This window comes from Mycteria americana, chromosome 7, assembly GCF_035582795.1.
Source record: "Mycteria americana isolate JAX WOST 10 ecotype Jacksonville Zoo and Gardens chromosome 7, USCA_MyAme_1.0, whole genome shotgun sequence".
NCBI lineage: Eukaryota > Metazoa > Chordata > Aves > Ciconiiformes > Ciconiidae > Mycteria > Mycteria americana.
Genome location: NC_134371.1, coordinates 10,874,671 through 10,899,099, shown reverse-complemented (window position 1 = coordinate 10,899,099; position 24,429 = coordinate 10,874,671). Strand labels below are relative to the sequence as shown.

General features: G+C 41.2%; 1 protein-coding gene across 1 annotated transcript in view; it reads left to right on the top strand.

Annotated features, from left to right (window-relative positions):
• The window catches only part of MCF2L2 (MCF.2 cell line derived transforming sequence-like 2), a 164,702-nt gene that overhangs the window by 32,005 nt on the left and 108,268 nt on the right, over positions 1-24,429 (top strand). The window contains exons 4-11 of the mRNA XM_075506964.1: positions 8,047-8,137; positions 9,399-9,518; positions 15,589-15,705; positions 18,928-19,077; positions 20,110-20,234; positions 21,805-21,919; positions 22,573-22,692; positions 24,004-24,195. Coding sequence (XP_075363079.1) covers positions 8,047-8,137; positions 9,399-9,518; positions 15,589-15,705; positions 18,928-19,077; positions 20,110-20,234; positions 21,805-21,919; positions 22,573-22,692; positions 24,004-24,195 — 1,030 coding nt within the window. The remainder of the gene's footprint in view (positions 1-8,046; positions 8,138-9,398; positions 9,519-15,588; positions 15,706-18,927; positions 19,078-20,109; positions 20,235-21,804; positions 21,920-22,572; positions 22,693-24,003; positions 24,196-24,429) is intronic.

Sequence of the window (24,429 nt, the reverse complement as noted above, 5' to 3'; positions counted from 1 at the left end):
AAGCACCATGTGCTTTTTGATGCTTTGTTTATTGGGAGATTGCTCCGCAGCTAGGATGTTTTCCTTGCTGTTTGCCGGCAGCTGTGCAAGGATAGTGAAACAAACTCGCTTCCACCGCTTTGAGGAAATGTGCTAAGGCATGGCTGCTGAATTACTTTTTGTTTATCCAAAAAAAGAGCTTAATATTTTTCAGTCCCCTGATTCTGTCTCTGGACCATGGCTGTTTGTGCTAGTTAGAAGCACAGCAGGGATTTATTATTTCCTGTGGTCTTGTGTATAAAGGTGCTTAGAGGATGATGAGGGGAAAACGTGCCTCCTTCAAGTTTGAGTAAGAAGTTTTCCAGCTCCACCTACATGTATTCCCCATACTGACTTGCCAAAGCAAGCTGAGAGAAACCACACACTGTGAACTTAACAGCTTCATTGTTTCACTCTGCTCTGTAGGGCTTTTGTTCTGCCAGGGGAAACTCTGTTTTATGTATTTCTTCACTAGCTTCAGGACTGGGAGGATGACCAGCCTCAGGGTTAATAAAACAGCAATAGTAGCTGAGAAAAACATAAAGCTAGTTTTCCAGTTCTTTGTATTTGGTATGATGGTGGGCGATTCCCAGTAATGTTGTCACATGTCGGGGAACTAGCATGTTACATTGTTAACGTGATAGACAGAAACGCTTTATGCTTCTTCAGCCTGTGTGAAAGCCAGAAGTACAGATGGGTTCAAAAGAAATTAGCCAAATTCATGAAGGATAGCTCCATCAATGGCAGCTGAACACAACGGCTCAGATGCAAACTCTGGCTGAAGAAGTCCATATGTTCCTTAATGCTGGGACTTGGGAGAATATACCAAGAGAAAGATTGTCCTTCTCACTTTCCTTCTGCTTTTGCCTCAGTATCCACTACCTACCAACACTGGAGACAGGGTATTGGGCTAGATGGACCTTTGCTTTGATTCAGTTTATCAGTTTTGTGTTTTCTCTTCCCCTGAGGAATCCCAGAGCAATGTGCAAAGAATGATGAATTAAGTTTCAAAACTTTGTAAGTCAAGAGAGCTGCAATATGCCTATTTTGCAGATGATGAGGAATGTATAAGTAATGTCTTACACTACAGAGAGGCTCACCAAAACTTGTGTTAAGTAAGTGACTATTCAGTTTGATTTAAATGACCTGTTCAAGGTCAGTAACAGGCTGGGGCTTGAACCTACATTTTCTGCATACCAGCACATTGGTTTGACTCTTAGGTTCAATCATGATCACACTGCAGGGATGTGGGTTTTCCAGGGATGTGGGTTTGCTAGTCTTTGTTGCAGCACTTCTGGAAAGATTGACCACATTTCTTGAGTCACTATTTGAAACTTGCCACCCTTCATGTAGATGGTGAGGGACAAAGGTATTAATTTAGAAGAGGAAGAACCTGAGCAGCAAGCTTTGGTTGTGTGATTTATGACATGATTATATGAAGTACCATCTTAATGTGGCATAAGTAGTGGACCTATTTGGGTGCAGCAGAGCCTTGTTAATCTGCAGTTGCCTGGTCCATGCACAGAGAGTGTCTGTCGTACATCTCGACAAGGAGTAAAGGGACTGCATTTGTTATTTTCATCAGCGCTGCTGTACTGCATACTACTGTGTGTATTACGACAGCGATCCTGTACATGTTATTTCGCTGCTAGTAGTTCACCTTTTATTTTGATTCTCAAGGAAGATGTGCAGGTATCAAACAAAGTGACTAAGAGAAGAGAATTGTCTCTAACTCTTGTGGAGTTACAAAGGGTATGGCCATGAATTGGGTAAGATTAAGTATACTTTGAAAAGCAGTTCCGCCTCTTTATCATGGAAAATACTTCCTTGTTCATAGCTCAGTGAAACGGAGAAATTGACATCATTTCTCAGGTAAATATAGGGAGAATATCTGTCTTTTGTAGTGTCTGTTTCTGTGTATCCTGTAGAATAAGCTTCATGCTAGTTGTGGAGATAAGATCTATGATTGCAGATGACATCATTCAGTGAGTTAGTAACTTTCTTAGTCCCTCTGGAATGATTGTTCTTCTGTGCCCATATGACAAAACATTGAAAAGATAAAGATGAACAGCAAAATGTTATTCAGATGCACAGGTGTGCACTTGTCTTTGACACTGCTGAGCAGATGTGCTTTACCAGCTGGGGCATACCACAGTATTTTGGGGTGGGCTGGAAGTAAACCTTGCACTTCTGGGCTTTAAAACATGAACTACTCTCCAGGATGGAGCATCAGCCCAGTGAGACTTTTGGAATCTGATTAATTTTCCCTCTGGTTCAACACCTGCTCACAAGAGTGCTCCACCAAAGGGGTCTACATACATACACATCCACAAACATTGAGTAACGTGGTGTATGCACATGCATACCTCTGTGTGCGCACACTTACAATAGAAAGGGCCAGAAAGCCCTTTTTTACTTGCTTTATTCCATGGCTGGAATTCCTGTCTCTTCCAATTGACATGGATAGACTACTTTGATAAACAGGTGCCCTTCTCTCCTTCCAAAAGAGGTTAGGAAATTCAACAACATTTGCCCTCCTCAAATCAGTGTTCGAGGGCTAACCTGAATTCAGAGCTGAGGATGGAACACATTGCATTCAGGGAAAGGGAACCTCTCTGCCAGACGTGTAGATCTAGGCAAATATGCCAGAATTTGATTTGGAGGTAAGCTTGATGTTTATCTGCTGTGCAGGATTGTCTTCAAATCCCCCTTTTCAGAGAACTGGAGAAACCCCAATGCATTTCTGTAATGAGGGTAGAGATATTAAAGTACTGACACTGAGAAAACATCGATAGAGTGTGTGTGTGTGTTTGTTTTTAGACAAATTCCCTTACTCGGGATACACACGCAAGTAGGGTTTCTCAGCTGTGCATCCATTTGTGCTGATGCTGCCATTTTGGCTAGGCTTCTTCCCATGGCTGTTTGCCCGCATGCATCCCTTAGCGCCAAATGACATTCAGACCTTGGTATGGCCTTTCCTTTTGGCTTGCTGACTGAAATAGGATCGTTTGCTGACACTCCCTCTGTTTCCCTGACTACATTTAGGTCTTAAATCAGCCCTATCTAGTAAAAAAAAAAAAAAATTGAGACATACAAATACCATTGGGTTATCTTAGTGAAGACAATTGATACCATCCTGAACACCAAGGTGAAAAGCAGGGAATAACATTGCAGAAGCTGAGGTCTAACTTTGTGTCAGGGTTACAGGCCCATTTTGAGTTTTCTGTTGTCCAAAGGTATCTCTCTAGTACCTTGTCGTGTTGCGTCCATCAACCTGTAGCAGCCAACATTTACAGAGGTGTATCTCTGAATGGTTTCTTTGCTGCTTGCCTTTGCATAGTCTGCCAGAGTGATTTTGAGTAGATATTCACCCATATTTTCTTCTGTGCTCTGCTCAGCTGCTTTGCTTCTTAGCAGCATGTGGTTTTCTCATCTTCTCGCCCCACTCTTTTCCTCCTCCCTCAGATCGTATAATGTTTAAGTCTGTTCTCCATTTTTTTTACCCATTTCATCTCAGACAATGTAATAAGTTCAATGTAAATGATATATACTGCAATAGGTAACTGAATTGTTTGCTTAATGGCCTGATTCTCATTTTACCCTGACAAATCTCTCTCAAATTACATGCCTTGGCTTGTTCTTCGTGCTCTTCCGTAGCTAAGATTGTACCTGCACTGTCTGTGTAACAGTGTTCTGGCTGTGCTGTCCCCCTCAGACCCATGTGCCAGGCATTGCTGGTTGGCAGGTTTTGTCCTTTGCCAGCCAGCTGCAGTTACTACACTTGGTCTTGGAGGGAGAGAGCTGCGAGTAGCTCCCCACCGTAGCTAGACTGCACACTTGGTGTTTTGCTCTCCTTTGCTCTTTTCTCATATTTAAATCCAAGTCATTATATAAGTATCTATTTAATCTTTCATTTCCTCAGTCTGTCTCTTTAACTGGCCTGCAACACTGTGATTTGCGGTGGAAACTGATAAGCAATGTTCCTATTCCCATATGTTCGCTATTCCCAGCTCTTCCAACCCCCATGACTGTTCTTGCCAAGCCTAATTTCATGAGAAAATTCCTTTGCTGCTTCTCTCTTGCATTTTGTTGTCTCTATCTGTATTTCATAAGCTCTTGTTCCTATTATCTATGAATTTAATTTTTCTTGTTGCATCTGATGCCTGGATGCTTTTGTGCTGTTACAAATCCCCATGCAGAAGAACATTGAAAAAATGAACTGTACATGAACAAGTACATGTACTTGAAAAAACAGCAAAGGTCTCTTTTTAAGTGACTTCTGATCTACAAGTTTGAGGGACTTTTAAAAATGGGACTTAAGAGTTAGTCTGAGGCACAGAGGCAAGTTTTACTTGGCACAAATACTTTTGCGTTTGTTTAAATCACAGTTGTACTTGTTGCTTTTGGCAGATGCTGTTTTGTCAGTTACTTCCATTGCAGTCTGCTCACCAAGGTGTGATTATAAGGGTCTGATTCTGAATTCTTTTAGGCCTCCAATCCTCCAGGTACACTCCTTCTAGAAAGTCTTTAGTCAGTCTCTCAAACCAGGCAGATGGGCAAAACAAGGCAATTTCTATGTGCAGTCAGCTTGCGTGAATATAGTGCTTATGGATATAGTTACTTGTGGTTTAGCTATATCATAAATTTTGTGAAGAACAGATTTTTCTCATTTTTATTAACCTGATATTAGTTGAATAATGTATTTCTTTAGACCAACATCAGCATTTTCTTAACTTCAGCTAACACACCTACTTTGTTGGTAATTTTCTTATAAACCACTGGTTTCAATGGAACTGCATCAGATTTGAACCTGATTCTGTGTGTTCAATTATTGTCTGAGAGATATTCAGCAGCTACAACTTGGTTGCGTGATTCTGAGCTGAAAACATAATTGGATGCTGATTACAATATATATTCTCTGTTTCTTTGGAGTAGAGGCCATATTTTGGTGATCTGTTTGATTCAAATTATGTCCTCTTACATTCCCATCTTCCTGCTGCTTTAACATCGTTCTCAAAAATTAACGTAGCTGTCAAAAATATTTAAAGCATATTAAAGAGACAGCCTTTTCCAAGGTCATCTAAACATGTAACTGTTGAAATGAGAATTGCATTGACTTAATTCCCCCTTCATATCTCACTGTATTACTAATAACTTTGTTCTAAACAATAGACCAGTTTCAATAACACACTGTAAGCAACATGGATGTTGAATTGTAACATTGTTCTCTTGGAATAATTAGTCACAACAAGCATTTTTTGTATTTGTTCTGGTTAACCAGATATTTGGATCAAATCCTGTTCCCTGCAAGAGCAAAGAAACTTAAGTGGGACATGCCTCTTGTGATTACTCATTTCTCTGGTCATTTGAAGAACTGTGAATAGAAAAGCTAACCTCCACCTGTATGGGGCCAGAGCATGCTTGAGTCTGTGCTTTAACAAGAGGCCAGTGAGGGTGCTGGGATTGTTTTTAGGAGCACTGGATTGTGACAACTGCTAGTATTATCAGTATCAAATGCTTAAAAACTTTATTCTGGATCAGTCTGAACTGGTGGATAGTACATGGGAGTTTTCAAGTATTTGTTAATGAATATGATCCTGTCTTTAACAAACCAATTTTCTGTGGACTGGATATTCAGCCAGCAGTCAGTGTTGACTGGATAGTCTCCTGTTCCCTAGGCCAGGGAACTCAGTACAACCAACATCGGTCTGGTTTTTAGAGTGTGCTTCTATTTGACAGCTTCTCAATGGCTTTTTTGCCTTTTGGGGTGGTGATTGTATTAACTGGAGGATTGGAGGCTTGTAATTTCCAGGTTCATCTGCAGTAAACGGAATAACTGGGGCTGTTGTTGGCACAGGTATTGGCAGACCATTGTGCCCAGGATGGATGCAGCTCTCATGCTGAGGAGTGGGGATTCACACCACCCCAGTCTTTTGCCTGGAGTGAGATGCTGTGCTGGGGGTATTAAATGGGAACAGAGAAGCAAAAAACCACCCTTCCTTTCCTTTCCTTTTCCTTGTGAATCCTGAATGCATTTGCACTCTACAATTTCTAGCAGTTGTTTCCTTTTTGTACTGACCTAAATGTTTCTTGGCAAATTACTAAGCAAAAAATAATTTTTTTGACATGTATCACACAAGCAAAGGAGGAAAATGACACATGGCTTTGTGCTTGTTCTGATTTCCCAAACTATCAGCAAGTTTACCCCAACCTTCTCTGAGATGTAACCAGAATTCCTGGCACCTCACCTATAATGCAGCACCATCGGTTGTCAAGGCAGAGAGAAAAAGCCTGACCTCATCCTGTGCGTCCCCATTAGGCAGGACAGGCACCCTGTCCACAGAGATGCTACCTGGTGGTCTGGAGGCTGAGGCTGATCTGCCCAGGCCTTTCACAGCTACCAGACTTCCAAAGCAATTTTTGGTCCCAATCAGTCGAAGCAGTTTGATAAAACCAATGCAGATTTTTGGGTAGGTTAGGAAGCCCCCGGGCTGAGACTTTTGTGTTTAGTTCTCACACCCTTTCTGTAACAATCTGCAATACGCACAAGTTCTTTGTTGCCTTCCTCTGAACCTTTTTCCTAAAATCTAGGGCAAACACATAGATACCACACTGGGCAATTTTTCCTTGAAACATGCGTCGGGCTATTGAAGGATATGCATGTATTTGTATAAAAGGAGAAACTGGTGAATTATCTTCCCTGTGCTTGAGAGGCACTGCTGCAAACACATTGTCTGTCCTCTGTATGAAGAGCTGCATGTTGCACTACTTAAGAGGAAAGGTCATCTATTGTCATTGAATTTTGTAATTCTCAAGGAATGCCGTAAAAAATATTGAAGTTTTCGAGTACTTCGAGTCAGCGAGTTTTCCTAGTACCAGCATGAACTATTAGGAACACTTGCATGGCGTCCCAGATTTGCACAACACTTTGGCTTCCAGGTTGCTGTTCTTGAGCAGAGCTGCAGCAGAAGCTCAGAGTTGGTATTGTTGGTGCTCTTCAGTGGATTATTGACATGAGTTTCCACAAAATGACCCATGAAAATGGTGTTCCTGGGATGGTTCTTGTGTAAACAATGGAAAAGGGATGAAGGAAATGTTTTATACAATTTCTCTTGATCTTAATCTGTAATTAGACATTTGATTGCAGTATGTCCTTTGATTACAACAACATTTATACTCTCTCTGCCTGCCTCTGGTTTGTCCAGAGATGAGTGAACTGTCCTGCTATAATGAAGTTTCTGGAGACTTTCCTTGGTGTGTGCTTATTAGCTTCCAAGGACTTCTCTCCAACTCTGAGCACTTTTGGAAGGCAGAGAGTAGAGCAGTCCCACTGAAGCCCTGCACACCAAAGTGGGATTTTTGAGAGAGAGAGGATGGAGCATCAAATCAGTGCCTCATAGATCATCCTTGAAAAGTACTCAGAAGGAACAGTAACTGTTATTCTAGCCAATATGTTAAAAGGATACTTTTGAACGACTTGCAACCCTAGAACCAGTTTGTGGTTGGCAAGATACAACTCTTCAATTCCTGCTTTGTCTACCAAAATTCCTGGGGCAAGGTGGTGACAGTAGGGAGATACTGACTCCCTGGAGCTAAGTGCCCCTGTCAGACGTCAGCAAACTTGGAGAATGAAGACTGAAGTGCAGTGTCTACTAACCTGAATTACTTTGCAGAGAAAACAAGATCTGAGGTTTTTGCCTTCATACAGTGCAGTGTAATTCATGATCCTGAACTATTCATATCACCTAGATCTCGCAGCAGAGTAGCATAGCAGCTGAGAGATTTAGCAGATAAAATATTCATGTTTTGTGGAAGCTGCTAGCTTTACGCTGGAAAGAGAAAATTTGCCGGCTTTCGTTTTCATGTGAATTTCTGCCAAATATTCATTGTTTCCACTGTACGTTGCATTTTCATAACTTAGAGGGCTTAGAGGGTGATCTGACAGAGGCTGTGTTTTGCTGCAGTACACTTCCTTGGAATGGGAGTATCGCCATGTAACCCAGCATACTTATTTCATCTGTTTTGCAGTCTGGAGGCTGCCAGCATCGGATTCATCATCATCATAGACAGACGACGGGACAAATGGAGCGCAGTCAAGGCATCCCTGACACGGATAGCAGTAAGTGTTTGCTTTTGTTATTTATCTTCTAGAAATTAAAATTATCTGCTGAACCTTCAGCACAGGATACAGTGTTGTGTGCTCATTTTTAGCTCACATTTTCTGGCTGTGGATTCAGATTCTCCCCTGCCCTACCCTGAAGCTCATGAGTGTTAAATAAGAGAGGGAGGAAGCTGCATTAAAAAATTACACAGCCTTGTTTACTGCTGAATTAGGACAAATTCCTTATTTGCTGGGTTGACTGCAATATAAATTCTGGTAATTTGAAGTTGGTTCCCAGAAGAGTATAACAGAGGTACCTTCTGTGTACTGAGGAGTGATGGCGTGGCCTGCTTATGAAAGAAACAGATCTCAAGGGACTTGTGTTTGCGTGGTAGTAAGTGATCTCTGTCGGAAATTGTTAATAGATTATTATATCTCATTTGCAAAAGTCAGAGCTAAGCACTGATTTTCAGTGCTAATAAAAGCAGCTGGTTTTATACATCTATTACCAGGAACATGTGCTGTGTGAGGAGCAAGCGCATATACACAGGGGTGTAGGATGGAGGGATGACCAAGGCGACTTTAAGTTCTTTCAAGGAATTTAGACAGAATTGCTTTTCATTCTCAGTTCTTTTTAGATGCTCTCTTCTAGAAATTGTTCTTTTTTGTGCTTGATGAGCTCAGAGGAGTGTGTGAGAGATGTAGGCTGGGTGTTGCAGACAGGGCCATGTCTGATGAATGTGTTGAGTGCCTGTGTGTGTGGGGGGAAATGTGTGAGGTTAAAAAGATTAGAAACCCTTTCCAGAGTGAGAAGGTAGGTCAGCTTGGGGAGTTCATCTGTGCCACCAGCTTCTTTCACTAAGTCCAACCGGGGTAGCCATTTTTTGTAGGTAGCCAGTTTTGTCCTCTAGTGGCTGCAGCCTAAAAAGGTGGGAAAAACTCTGGTGTGGTAGTGCAAAGGGGCCTTGGTATGATTCAGATCTGGGGGAGGAAGGTGCTAGTGCAGAAACTTAAACTTTAGAGCTCGGTGCTAAATCCATATCAGAAAGCAATGTATGGCTGGGCAGTAAAATCCATGGGCTGGTCTCTCTGTTGGTTTTGGAGATTGTGACAATGGGCATGTGCTGAATGGACCAGCTGATACTATTAGCAGCTGGACTGAGCAAGGTTCAATAAGTCCTCCCTGCTTTGCCCCCTTTAGGAAACACTTGGCTGAAAATTCCCTTGGCCTTCCTGTAAGGCAGAGTTGTGCCTTCTAATAGTTCTATATTTCTTGCAGGGAGCATTTCCAGGAAACCTGCAGCTGGTGTTTGTCCTGCGACCCTCCCGCTTTATCCAAAGGACAATCGCTGACATTGGCATTAAACTCTATCGAGATGACTTTAAAATGAAGGTACCGGTAAGCATGCATTTTTTTTTTGTCCATGTGTTTTCTTTATCTCCATGTCTGCAGTTCTTAGGTGCCAGCAATTTCTCATAACCCAGTAACTGAAATTTGACTGCAAGTGGCAATTGGGGACTTTGACCTGGGTCTGTATGGTGTATATAATAGTAATACCAAAGAGTTAATTACCAGTGGATGCTTCACAGTATTTAATGGACATATTCCCATGTGGAAGGTCAGTGTAGCTATAAAACGTGGCTTGGTTTTTAAGTATTGACATCTTAACTCAGTGGAGCTGTTCCCCTGATGTAGGCAGAGGTAGATCTTCTCACTCCAGTGACAAACGTAATTATTTAGGACTACAGAGCAGTGAAAGGCTAGGGCTGAATTCTGCACTGTTTTATGTATTATCCATGGGACTGCTGACAATCTGACAGTGCCCCTGTTACGTGCTTGCATAGCACTGCCTATTCTTAAGGCCTTTTGTGATCCCCATGCCCTCAAGATTCAAAGTTTGTTTTTTTTACTTCTTTTTATAGGCACTTGGCATATGCTGTGGGTTGATGAGAATGTGATTTGAAGCAGGTTATCAATCCTAAAAGAGTTTAAGTTTTAGATTATTCTGTGAGAGCTCTTTTGGGAGTTATTCCTAGCTGCATGTTTGCATGTGGATTCAAAGTGTTTTATAAATAAACTTGAATGATTATTATTAATGGTATTTCATCCTGGAACAGACTCCTACTGTGTTCCACAATGACTTTACTGGAGTGATTTCGTATGACTGTTTTGGATTTTGCTTGTAGTTTTATATTGTTTTGCAAAAGACCCATGGCTCTCCTCAAATGATTTCTAGCTCTGTCAATATCTAAGTTTGAAGTTCAGGTGATTAAGACACCTTATGCTTCTGCTGAAGTAAGAGACACATCCCATTTAGTACAATGCATCAGAAAAGGAACCATGAATATTCATTTGGTTATTGTGGATTAAATTGTAACGTTGACTGTAATTTGGCAAGGGTGGCTTTCTGGTAATTAAAATGCAAAATTGATGTAAAAATGTATGATTACAAAACAAAATCTTTTAATTTTATTTCACCTTGAAAAATGGATGTTCCTGTATTTAATAAGCCACAATCTGTTACCATAGCAACTGTTGTACCAGCAACTACAGCCTGGGAAGAGACAACTTCATCAAGGACTAGCATTTTCTAGCAATTCAGCATCTTCTATACTTTCAGCAACTTGTTTGACGCCAGTGTTGCATTTCAAATCCAACTTGAACCTATCAAAGTTGGAAGAGAGGTTAATTCTAGGCAGGGGTCAAGCACTGCATTAAGTATTAAATAGTAACTTACCTTTCTTGCAGGAAAATCAAGATATGACTTTAGTTTGGGGTGGTCTTAGACATCTAAATTTTGAGCCATCTTGGGTATGTCCACAGAGTGATTAGAGAGCAGTCTTACGAAAACTAAGAGCATGATATGCTTGCTGCTAGATCTGCCTGCCTCCTGCCCAGATATCTGTAGAGAGCCTGTCAGACTTATATATATGCTGTCCACATATGCCTGATGTTATTGTAAGTTGCTTAGGATTGTGCTAAAGGTGTCCTAAGTTCCTGGGGTCTGCCATTGCTCTCTGGAGGGGCCTTTCAGCTGTGTTTGCAGCCCATCCTAAAAAGATCATCTGGGCATGCCCTTGTGTAGCCCAGTGTTAGAGTGGGTAGGTTACTGAGAGCAACATCTATTTGTCCCCATTGAAAACAGCATCCTACGTGCCAAGCATGAGAACAGGGCCAGAGAGTTGTGTCCCATGGGAGATATCCTTACTCAAAGAATTAGGTATCAGTACCTATCTTTAATACCAACATCATCCTTTAAGTTGTTTGCAGGTTGTTTGTTCATGTTGTGCATTTGGCACTATGACAACATTAATGTCATAACTGGGCCACGGATGGGTTGCATTTCCTATCACAACTATAAGCGAGTCAGGGCCAGGACATGAGCATTCAAAAGGGCCTTCAGGAATATGGTGTGCATTTGTTAAGGAAATGTTTGTTAAACAGTTTATCTGAGCTATCAGACTGCAAACATGTTCAGTAAAGTAGGTTTGCTGGGTTAAATCAACACTGGATTGAGTAGAAGCCAGAAGATCAAACAGGAGCAGGAAGTAGAGGCTGAAATAATAAACCAGACACACTAAGGAAATGCAGGATTTATATGACTTATTGTCGTGGTTTAACCCCAGCCAGCAACTAAGCCCCACACAGCCGCTCGCTCACTCTCCCCTGGTGGGATGGGGGAGAGAATCGGAAGGGTAATAGTGAGAAAATTCATGGATTGAGATAAAGACAGTTTAACAGTTAAAGCAAAAGCCGTGCACACAAGCAAAGCAAAGCAAGGAATTCATTCACTGCTTCCCATGGGCAGGCAGGTGTTCAGCCATCTCCAGGAAAGCAGGGCTCCATCATGCCTGATGGTTACTTGGGAAGACAAACGCCATCACTCCAAACGTCCCCCCTTCCTTCTTCCCCCAGCTTTATATGCTGAGCATGACGCCATATGGTGTGGAATGTCCCTTTGGGCAGCTGGGGTCAGCTGTCCCAGCCGTGTCCCCTCCCAGCCTCTTGTGCACCCCCAGCCTCCTCACTGGTGGGGTGGGGTAAGGAGCAGGAAAGGCCTTGACTCTGTGTAAGCACTGCTCAGCAGGAACGGAAACATCCCTGTGTTACCAACACTGTTTCCAGCACAAATCCAAAACATAGCCCCATACTAGCTACGGGGAAGAAAATTAACTCTACCCCAGCCAAAACCAGCACGCTTATTGACATATGAATGTGGTTAATAAAACCTCATGAGGTAAATCTCTATTGGGATAGTTATTTGATTAAATATCATTACCCAGGAGCAAGATACAGAAATACTGGGGATACACCAGGGTTCATCTGAGAGAAAATCTGGGAATTCAAAAGGAATACCCAGAGATTTACCTAAGGAACCTCTCATCATGGGAAAGGAATTAAAGCATCTTCATAGCATACACAAAAGGCTGAATAATCTGTCCATAGCAGGCACTTCTTTGACCTTTGTAGACTGTGACTTCTTTCAGATGACCTAACTCATCATGAAGCAGCCTCACCACAGCTCTGTGTTCCGTGCTGACCTGCTTGTGCAGGCCCTCCTCTTTTAAACTGCTGCTCCGTGGTATTCTCCAGCTTACTGAACGTGGCTTTCTTCAGTCTGGCAAGAAGTATGGGAGAAGCTAATGCTCTGTAAGATTGGTTTCTTAGATAGATGTTGGATTGCTCCTAGGCTTTCTCCTGCAGAGATGCCTGCAGAGCAAAGCCTCATGCCCTGTTGGGTAGCACCATAGCTGGCAATATTAATAGCTTTGCTTTGTGGCTCATGCTGAGTGTATCAGGCTAAAACAAATATCTTCCTAAAAGAAAAGTGCATGACGGTTTTCCTCTGTAGTTTCAGTGAAGTTTGGAGTATCAAGAGATGTTCAGCTTGTCAGCGACATCTCTCATGGGGAACAGCTACAAAGCAGTTAAGGCTTACTTTCTCAAAGGTGATTTGCAATTCAGAAGTAGTGCATAGACGTCACGTTCCAGTCTGACGCTACTCCAAGATGATCTAGTTTTTGAGTTTTCTGGCTTTGATCATAACAAAACAGTGTTTGGTAACACATTCAGGGAATAGCTTTCCCTTTAGCTTTGGCTGAGGTACTCTGTGCTTTCTTTGCCTCAGTTTCTTCACCAAGAAGGTCTCCTGGCCTCTGTATTTAGAAGCAGCGTTCAAGGAGATGAACTGCTGGAAGTGAAAAAGAATTGAGTCAGGGACTACTTGAGAATATTCAATCCATACAGGTCCATGGGACCAGATGCATCTCCCACAATATTCTTGTATCCAGGTTAGGATGTTAAAGTCTGGATGGGTGGACAACTAGATGGACTTAAAAACTAGTTGCATAATTGGGCTCAGAGGGTAATGGTTAATGGGTCATACTCTACCTGGAGGTGGGCAACAAGTGGAGTGGTGTAGTGATACCTGCTGGGACCTGCCCTGTTTAACAACTTTATCAATAACCTGAAAGAGGCAACAGGGTGTGCTGTCATCAAGTTTGCAATGACCCTAAATTGGGAGGAGCAGTTGGTACACTCAAAGACAGGGCTGCTGGAACAAAAGCGCAAGGAATGGGCTGACCAGCATATTATGAAATACAAAAGGGACAAATGGAAGGTCCTGCAACTGGGAAGGACTTCCTTCCTCAAGAAGGAAGAACCTGTGTTCTTCCCTCCCAACAGCACAACACTGTTGTATTGTTGACAACAATACAGGCTGCAGCCTGACTGTCTGGGGAGCAACTCTGCTGAAAAGGACCTGGGAACTTGGTAGACAGCAAGCTGTACATGAGCCAGCAGTGTGCACTGGCAGCAAAGGAAGCTACCAGCATGCTGCGTTAACAGCAACAGTATTAACAGAAGCGTAGTCAGCAGATTGAGAAAAGCTATTATCCTCCTTTACTTGGCTCTCATTAGATCGCATTGAGAATACCCTGACCAGTTTTGGTTCCCCCAATACAAGAAAAACATTAATCTGGAGTGAGCTCAACAGAGAGCCATCAAGACGGTCACAGCTTGGATCATGTGTTCTATAAGGAGATGCTGAGGGAACTGGGCTTGTTTAGCCTGGAGAAGGGAAGGCTTTGGAGGGTTAATATGACATAGCAGCAGCTTTCCAGTCCCTCCAAGCAGGTTACTGAGAGCATGCAGCCAGGTTGTGCATGCTCTGTAGGACAAGAGATGACTGACATAAAGTGAAACAAGGGCAGTTTGGACTTGATATAAGGAAAAACTTTTTCACCACAGAGATAATGAGGCAGTGGACCAGACTGCCTAAAGAGGTTGTACAGTCTCAATCCTTGGAGGTTTTTAAGACCCAGGTGGATAAAGCCCTGAGCAACCTGGTTTGATCTCACAGCTGACCCAGCTTTGAGAAAGAAGTTGGACTAGAGACCTGAGGTTCCTGCCAACCTGAATTATTCTAGAATGATTCTGTAACAAAGATCAGCTAAAAACCTTTTCAGGTTTGTTCTCAAGGCTTTTCTTAGAGCACTGTCAGCCTAGAATATACATCCTCTTGCCTCCATACATCTGTGCTCACCTCATTGTCCACAGTGCTTGCAAGTGTACTTACCATGCTCCCTTGGAGCCTGCTAATAGGCATAGCCAGTTATACTTTCTTTAAACAGCAGTCAAGTAATACATTAGACATACATTAAAGTCTTAAAATTTCTAGTCATTTGTGCTCAACATCTTGCTTTTCTGTTGCTGAAATCATAGTGTATTTTCTAGCTGTTAGAACAACTGGCATAATGGAATACGCATGTTATTTGTGTAACTACTTGTGTTGCCAGATTTACAGCGGTAGCCAAAAGGTAATACTGCTTACCTGGAGCTGAATGCAAATCTTTTGCTTTCATTAAGCAGGTCTAGTGGTAAGGAGACTCTTTAAAGTAAGAAAACGGATTTAGGTTTGTCTTTCCTTTCTCTTTCATCATGGTTTAAAATGGAATAATGCCAGTGAACTCAGTGGACATATAGTGCCATAAAAATGCAACTGAAAGGAAAATCTTATTCTCAGTGGTCTCATTTCAGCACTTCCCTGGATCAGGTGATTGGTGTTGAGTAAGCTGTTTAAACCTGCCTACTCCTCCATTTCTCTGTAAATAACAGTTATCTAGAAAATACAGAAATTATTTGATTGTGCGAAAGTTTGTGCGAATATTATAAATACCGTACTTTTGCTCTTGATGCATGTGCAAAATGACTGCATCCTCAGCCTAGCAAGGAGCAAGATGATGTCAAATTATGGTTAGTTCAAGAATGGCCATGTACATGTTGAGAAGGCAAAAATGTAGTGGAAATAAACTGTGGCCATTTCATGAGCAAATACATAATGAGAACTTACTGCCTACGGTGGAACTGCAGTTTGGTCATATATGTTTAATGCAAACCCAGATCCTAGGAACAATGATTGAAAGGGCTTGTTATTTCTCTCAGTCCATTGTGTTTGGATTTGTTTCAGATCATCATGCTAAATTCTGTCTCTGATCTGCATGGCTATATTGACAAAAGTCAGCTGACCCGGGAGCTGGGAGGAACCCTGGAGTATGGCCACAGTCAGTGGATCCATCACCGAACTGTGAGTGTTGGTGTTGTTCCTACATGTGTCTACACCCAGAATTGCCTGGATGACAAATGTAGAGCAACCATTAAGTAATAACTCTTCAGCTGCATTTCAGCCTACAGATTCTGCTAGGGATTCATGGAAAGAGGAAATCCATGACTCAAATAGAGGAAGGTAAAATCCCCAAAAGTTTGTGATAGTAGTAATCTGTCTCTCACTGTTGACCTGAACTAGGGCCTAACAGTGTCATAGTATTCTTACTCAGCAAGGCTCTTTGGCACGTTCTTCGCTTTTGAATAATTGATGAGATTCATAGCCCTTCAGCTCATGGTTGAAGTTGAACATATTCTTTAGCACTTTACTGAGTCAAAGGCCAAGATTCTCACTTTAATGATTAATTATGTCCATGTTTTTAAGAGAAGAAAAATACTCAAGACACTAGATTTTATTTTCCTTTGTTTTCATTTCTGTGCTATGTATACATGCACTCCAGCTGGGTCTTATTTTGAGTAACTGAAGAACAGTTAATAATTGTAGGAAGGCAGAAATAAGTTCTGAGGAAACTTGTTACAGGTTTGTTTGTTCCCTTTTTGGGTTGGTTAACGCATCTTAGTGGATGCTTCAAAACAATGTAAACAATTCATTATGGTGCCTAGAAAAGGTGACTGTTTACCAAAAACCAGACCCAGAACTGGCACATCAGCAGCCAAAATACTGTCTCATCCTGTCTAAGCAAAACCGGGCAAAGCTGGGTCCTGACCCTGGAAAAGGAATTAACTTCCCGGAGACTGGATGCAATGTTTGCATCTGTCTTTGTGGGTCTACTTGCAAGGCTGGTATGTTAGAGCTTACATCTAAGTAGCCCCAATGTTTTGCAGTGTTCTGAGGAGCCTTGGGTTTGAGTCTGTTGTTGCTGACCTGCAGGTTAGGTCTAACACTCGGAAAAAGAGCTTTTCTGAGCTAGCTTTGTTAAGTCAAATCACTTTTGTCACTTCCTGCTATGATTTTCTGTGCTTTACTGTCTGTATAAAACTAAATTTTATTCTCCTTGAGAACCATCAAATATTTCAGGTTTATAAATATGCAGACACAGAATCTGAATTTCCTCTAACACTGGTTTGCTACAGCTATAAAAGCTGTGTTGACTACAGTGAGGTTAGGATTGAGACAGGTGAACAGGCTTACATGTTAAAAGTATCAAAAATATGAAAGTGTCCTTGCAGGGGCAGTGAGTCTGAAGGAATCATCTATATGAGCTTTCAAACAGCTAAAGGCTTGAAAAAATGAGGAAGAGAAGTAAAAAGAGGCACAAGAAAGACTGTATTTTTTTATTAATTACAGGAGTTTACATAAAGCATGCGTATATAGTTTGTTAAAATATGCAAATAAAAGTGAGCCAAGATTTGAGGTGAGTGTGGCTATGTAATCCTCAGATCTTTTAGTTAAATTTGTTTGAAAAACTTCTACCAAGCACGGAGACTTGGAAAAAACCCACAGACATAATTTAGGTATGTGAAACAATTTATTGCTCATACACACAGGAGAGGGTGAGGGCAAGCATGCTATTAAGTGAAACACTGATAAGCTCATGCTGCATGGTGCAGTCAGCCAAGGAATCTCTGCTACATAAGAAGTTGTCATCAGGGAAGTGTCAGCCTCCATGGCACCTTGAAACAGCCTGACTTTCAGTCTTGCTGGGCTACTGTCCTCATCCCCTTTGCTGCTTCTCTTAGTGTTCTCATATCTTGTCCCGACAGTGCTTTTTTTCCTGAAACAGCTTTAAACTGTTGCTAAATGGTAACGACACAGCAATCTCACTGCATTGTTCTTTGTTTCTGCTTTCTTACCTTGGATGGCTAGAGGCCCATGAGCTTTCTTGCCCACAGAGTACATTTTGTGGCTTTTAGTAAACGGCCTTTGGTCATGGATGGCTCCATCTGTGTTGCAGTCAGAAGTGTGACATTTCAGCCAACTTTAATCCAGTAGTTCCAGTGCTGAGAAGAGCAGGCTACAGCTGCTAAGCACTAAGCCAGAGCATATGTGTGTCTGTACTACTTATGTTGAAAGCAGGCATGAATTTAAGGGGGGAAAAAAGGGAAGAAGGCTATGAACCCTGGTAGCATTGCCTCAGCTGGGGCATGTTGCAGATCACATATGTGGAATGTAATTTTTTTCTGCACCTTTTGAATGAGGATCTACCTCCAGTTTGTTTTTCATTGAGCACACAGCATAATTTTAACTGTCATGGTTGCAAATAAGGAATTCCCATCATTGCTGGAGAAGGGAATGCAACTTGCAACAACTATGTAGTGTTTGACTGGGTGTAAGACCATCCCTAGTGCTGTTGACTGGCTCAAACCATTGTGTGGTTTAGATCAAAAAGCGTAAAGAATAAAGAACTATACAGGACAATACAGTCCCTAAAGAAATTGGGGCATGATCATGAAAAAACATCCCATGCAGTTACTCGCTACTACAAACAAAGGTTTTAATCACATCTCACAAGTCTGAACGATATATCCTACTCTGAAAAGGCAGCATTCTTTTTAAGCCTTCCTCACTTCCCCTTTCTTCAGTAAAACCACAGATTTCTGACAAGTTGTGTTGGTGGTTGTGTTGGTTGTGACAAAGAAACAGCAATGCTCCAATGAATTTATGCATTTTAACTGTATTTGCGGTAAGTTGTTCTTGTATTTGTGTACTAATATGGACAGATGGGAGGGAGTGACTGGAATGCATCTAGTACAGATAGGCAGGATGGAGATACAGGATTTTCAGAAATCAGGGGGAAGGCAGATTGCTGCTGAGAGAACAATGGCTGTATAAATATAAATGTAAAAAGGCTTTGCCCTATATATTTTCGGAGTCCCCTCAACTTAAATAAAGCCTTAATTACAATTTTAAACACAGCAGAATTTCCCAACAAGCATGGGCAGAGGATCTGAAGTTCCAGTCCTGGCTTTGAAGCTGATGTCCTCTGTGGTTTCATTATGTCTGTTAAGCTCTGGGAGTTCCCCAGCTGGTTCATGGAGATGACAATACTTGTAGGCCTGTGAAAAGATCATTTGTGACACAGGATTTTATTTTTAACTTTTAGTATCTCCACCTAAAAAAGGGCAAAATGGCCAGCTTTACAGGCATTTAATACTTGCAGCGCAGCATGCCTGAAGGACTAAGCATTGTTAAAGGGCTAAGGGTAAATAACCAGGCTGTGACTTTATGCTCTTGCTTTTCTAGGCTATTGAAAACTTTGCAATGACAGTAAAAACAACAGCACAGATGCTACAGACCTTTGGAACAGACCTAGCAGAGACTGAACTTCCCAACGATGTGCAGTGCACAGAGGAGCTCCTCTCCACACACACTGACCACCACAGCAAGCTGAAGGTGAATGTTGTCTTATGACAGCTCCATCAGCGTAGTATATGATTTTTGGTTTAATAAAATTTTCTGCCATCATTTGGGAGTCCATTGTCTGGAAACTACTGAAGAGGAGAGAAACCTGGGTCAGGAGGTCGATTTGATTCAACTATGAAAAAAGACTTTTTACAGCTTCATGAACGATAGAACAGGGAAATGTCACTTCTACCATATGAGAGGGTGTGACGGGATCACATCTGGAATAGCATGGGCTCCTGATGAAGAGTTCATCAGAAAGGATGAACTCATGCTGGGGCAGGTGTAGAGAACATTTGTGAGGATAATCCAGGAACAGACAGAATGATCTAACTAGATGATGACTGTCATTTTGTTTTTTAAAAAAGTTGGGGCAAGTTTAGCTTTGCACAGTAAGGCTCAGAAGAAAACATTACTGCTGTCAACAAACGCCTTAAGTTAAACACAGGAGAAAAAATACTACTTAAGCTATATTAGCACAAGAACAAGTTTTATGCAAGAAGTGTGCAGTGATGCGGAGACTCCTCAGCATGTTAATGTTTGAGCTTCATTGTCCTTTTCTTTGCTCAACTTTCATGCTGGGAAGACACCTTCTTCTGTGGATCACTCCTTGATAGCTGACGTGCTGTGGCTTAGCACATCACAGTGTTGTTTAAGGAAATCCCATTAAGAAGTGCAGTGTCTCAGCACAGTCTCTCAGCTCACTGAACGATCTGTGGCACACATTCAATTTGTGGTAGAATAATTTATTCTGCAAGTTGCTTGGTCAGAAATGCAATCTGCTCACAAGTTATATACTGTTCCTTTTCTCATAAATATATCTACTATTCAAAGTGAATAGATGTAGTCTCTGCATTTCTAGAAAGACATATCATCTTTGGTAACCATTTATATTTTGTTCCAAGTATTTAATACCTACAAAAGAATCCTCCTTTAGCATTATGATGTTGTCCACCTAAGAGATGCGAGTGTTGTTAGAATAACTACATACAATTTGTTTGGCTTGGTTTTTTTTCCCCTCAGGATGAGCTGAAACTAGCTGTGAAGCAGGGGGCCACCCTACTGACATGCATTAGGGAGCCAGTCACCCGAAGTGCCAACAGCAAACTCAGTCCAGATGAACTGGAAAATGTGGCAACAGTAGAAAGGTCAGTGAAACTAGATTACCTTGTGCAACTTGCTAATTTATGCCTAAGAAATGCAAGTGTAATTTGAATGATTTAAATATGCAGGTTATAAATTCCCACTGGTTCAGCTCTTCAGGATCTATTGGACAGGTAACTTGGAGAAGGGAATAGCTTTGAGGAAGTTACTTGATTAAACTATCAAGGCAAGTTCAAACAAGTCGTGAATTTCATGGTAATTTTTGGTTGGACCACTAACTACCTGGCTGAAGATTTAATGTGGGACTTGCTTTCCCCATAACATATGCATCCTCCAAACTTTTATGCCTGGTTAGAAAGTGGCATCTGAATCCATGTGAGATGAGAGGGTATGTGCTTGTGCATGTCTGTGGAAACACCGGGGGAGGAACAGATGAAGATGATACTCTGAAACATGTGTCTTCACAGCTGCATAGAGAGAGAGAGTTCCCTATTCCTTCCTACAATGCTCATTATTACCATAAAGCTTTTAGTCATTGTGTAGAAGTTTCTCCTGTGCCATGTGATGCAGTGGAAAGAGAAATGTCACGCTAGTGTTTCAGCGTGTCTGCATTCACTGGGAACAAAGCTGCCAAAAGTAAAGCTGAGCTGATATTTTTCACTGAATACTTTAAAATCCTTTAAACAGTCATCCCAAAGGAATTTGCGAATTCATCTTGAATTCAACAACTAGCTTTGATTAAAAACACATTTTTCGGGGATAGATTGAAAACAGAGCTTTGTTTTTGAGAGGAATAGGAGGGAGCTATTGGTGTTTGCTCCAATAACGTGATGATTCCAGCACTCACTGGGCTTGGAGGAGATCAGGCCTGGTCCCCTGCCTGCCCAAAGAGTGCCCATCTGTTGAAATATAGGATATTCAGAGAAGACTTTCTTTTCTTTTTTTTTTTTTCTCTGTTTAAACTGTTCTACTTTGTAATATAATTAATAGGCCATTGAGGATGACTCACTAGTCTGGTGTCAGACATTTTACTGAAGATGTATGACACCTTGATATTAATTTCTTTGGGAATAAATGTTTCATCATTTACACAAAGTGAAACGATGTCCATGGGAGGCATTATGAGCTTCTAAACTATTGTTTTTAAGGGACTGGGAAAAATGATTCAGTCTTTGCCTATTTCTGATGGGTGAAGAAAATTAACAAGTTGTAGAGTTCTGCTTTAAACATTCCTTAAAATAATAATTGCATCATATTCAATCTGCATTAGCCTGGGGTGAATTATCTTTGAAGAATTGGGTGAAAGCTAGGGAGAGACAGCTGCCTTTGGCTGCCAGCACATGGAACAGCTCTGTGTTCCTGTTGCAGGTCAGGAGGCAGGACTGCAACTGCCACAGTGGATCCATGTAGTTGTCACTCATCAGTCACACTCCCACCTGTCCCACTGCAAATTTCCTTCTCTTTTGCTTAAGGGAAAGTTGACACAGAGCCTTCTTACATGGGTGTAGGCTCCCCACCATCTCCCTACTCTGCTTTCTGCCATCAATTGGTGTAACTTAAAAGAAATGAACTGTAGAAAATAAGTAAGTTCTTTTCATTCCAATTTCTTAACAGGTTGTTGGCTCAGTTGGATGAAACAGAAAAGGCTTTTGATCAATTTTGGACCAAGCATCACCTAAAACTAGAACAATGCCTGCAGCTTCGACACTTTGAACATGATTTTAGAGAGGTATTTCATTTGTTCATTCTGTCTAGCCTTCTCTGGTAAATAAGGTCAGATTTTACCCATACTTAGAGTATACTGGCAATGCAAAAAGGAGGTTGGGAGAGAAGCCCTTCATTATGAAATAGGAAATGGATATTCAAAAATTAAATTATTGACAGCTATCTGATATCTTACAACATTTGAATAAGGCACAGTGAGGAAAGTGCCAGCCTGTTAGGCCAAAATGTGAAACACCAACTTCTTGATAAATCATTTTGCATTTATGTGTGATGTTACCAAATATCACTACTTCTGTGATGGTAAGTTACGAATCCCACTAGAGTCAATGGAATACAGTTCAGAAAGCCCAACTGTCAGCTCAGAGGCTGGAGTAATACAGATTCTGGAGTAACATAGACTCTGGAGTTACAGGTCTTCAAAACTGTGTGCACCTAAATAAATAGTGAGAAGCAGGGCAACTCTTTGAAGAACAGTTGATTGTTGCTTTATTCCTTGGCTTTTCCATTTTGGAACAAGCTGAAAGACTAAACTTGAGATGCAGAGTCCTCTAAAAGATGTAGGTGAATGTTTAGAAGCCATAGGTTTGTTATAATTTCATGCGTATCTTGTGATGGGGTTTTGGGTGGGTGTTTTTTTGTTTGTTCTTTGTTTTTTAGGTAAAACTGGTATTGGATAACCTCATGGAAGCACAAGCAGGTTTTGCTGACATTGGAGACAGTGTGACTCGAGTGGAGCACCTTCTAAGGGAACAGAAACAACTGGAAGAGAAAGGACAGGTTTGCACTCAATATAGTATTCTAGCTGCTATAGACATGATCTTCTAGACACTTCTCTGTCACTGTCCTTACATCACACTTACTCTCTTCTCATGAGTCATTATTTTAAATTGCAAAACTCAGATCCTAACTTCCAGAAGCCAGGGTTGTTCAGACCCAGTAGTTCCAGTTCATTACTTGGAAACCTAGAATCCAGTTCAAAAAATCGGTATTTAAAACCAGGAAAGGTTAGGTCCATCTTTGGAATCTGAAAAGCTTAGAATACTTAACAGGTTACCTTGGCCAGATAACTTTTAAGACTGTTCTATTCAGACTCAAAGCAGTTTGAGGAACATCCATGCCTTCCAATAAACACCTTTCTTTTCCAGACATTTGGACTTTGTAATTCCATCAGCTGGTCAGCTGTGATATAAGTCACAGTATTATTAGAAAGCATTGAACAAATGAGTAAGTTGAATCAGAGGAGGATGCACATGAACAAATGGAAAAGCTGATGATCATCTTTTTTTAAGAATAGGAATAAGATTTAGAAATATTGTGACCTTTGTACAGCTTTTCTGCAGAAGCTTAAAGGAATAAAAGTTATAGTTACATGCATTTTCCTTCCGTTGTCAACATCACGTAACATATTGATGTGTGCTCTATTCCTGTTACCCACCTCTAATTTCATCCTATTGTGACTAAGCTTATAAACTGTACTCAGTCACTAGGATCTGAAGACTTCTCCGAAATATAGCTTGGAATAAAATATAAACTAAGGCATTTTAAACCTGGCAATTAGTGAGTGAAAAAAATATAGGGTTTTTGATTATTGGAACTTTGCAGGGAAGAAACTTGTATAATGAATGTCCCCAGTATGTGAGAAAGAAGAAGGCATACACTCTCAGAATCACAGTTATCCCAGAATGATTAAGGATGGAAGGGACCTCTGGAGGTCATCTTGTTCAACGCCCCTGTTCAAGCGGGGCCACCTAGAGCAGGCTGCCCAGGAGGGCAGGTTGTCCAGATGGCTTTTTAGTATCTTCAAGGATGGAGACTCCACAACCTCTCTGGGCAACTTGTTCCAGTGCTTAGTCACCCTCACAGTAAAAAAGTGTTTCCTGATGTTCAGATGGAAGCTCTTGTGTTTCAGTATACTTGCTGACAATGAAGTTGGTCTTCAATGTGAATATCAAGTAAGACATATCAGCTAGATTAATATCCCAAAGCTTTACCTCCAGGCTACAGCAGGAATTACAGAGATGGATTGTCTTTATTATGCATGTCATTTTAAGATCTATCTTTGGATTTTTTTTCTCATTAATTTCACAGGAACCTTTGGAGAAGGCCCAGTCTCTAGCTCTCCATGGAGAACAGCTCATCCAAAACAACCATTATGCAGTTGACTCCATTAGACCAAAGTGTGTTGAACTCAGGCGTATTTGTGATGACTTTACCAATGAGACCAAGAAAAAGTATGATATTTTGGGAAAGTCTCTTGAGCTGCATAAGCAGTTAGATAAGGTGAGTGAACCTTCTCAGATAACAGCCCTGGGAAGGTTCTACTGAAAATGAATGTTTTTATAAGCTCAAGTAATTTGGATGAAGAGAAAAAGTATTTATTCCTTTTTTCTCCATTTCATTCAGAAACTGTTACTATAAAAATTGGAGCAGTAGCTTCCCATAATTATGACCTTAAAATGTAGGAAATAAAACTGAGAAGTTTGAGCTAAATTGAGCTAGGCCTAAATCTGAGAT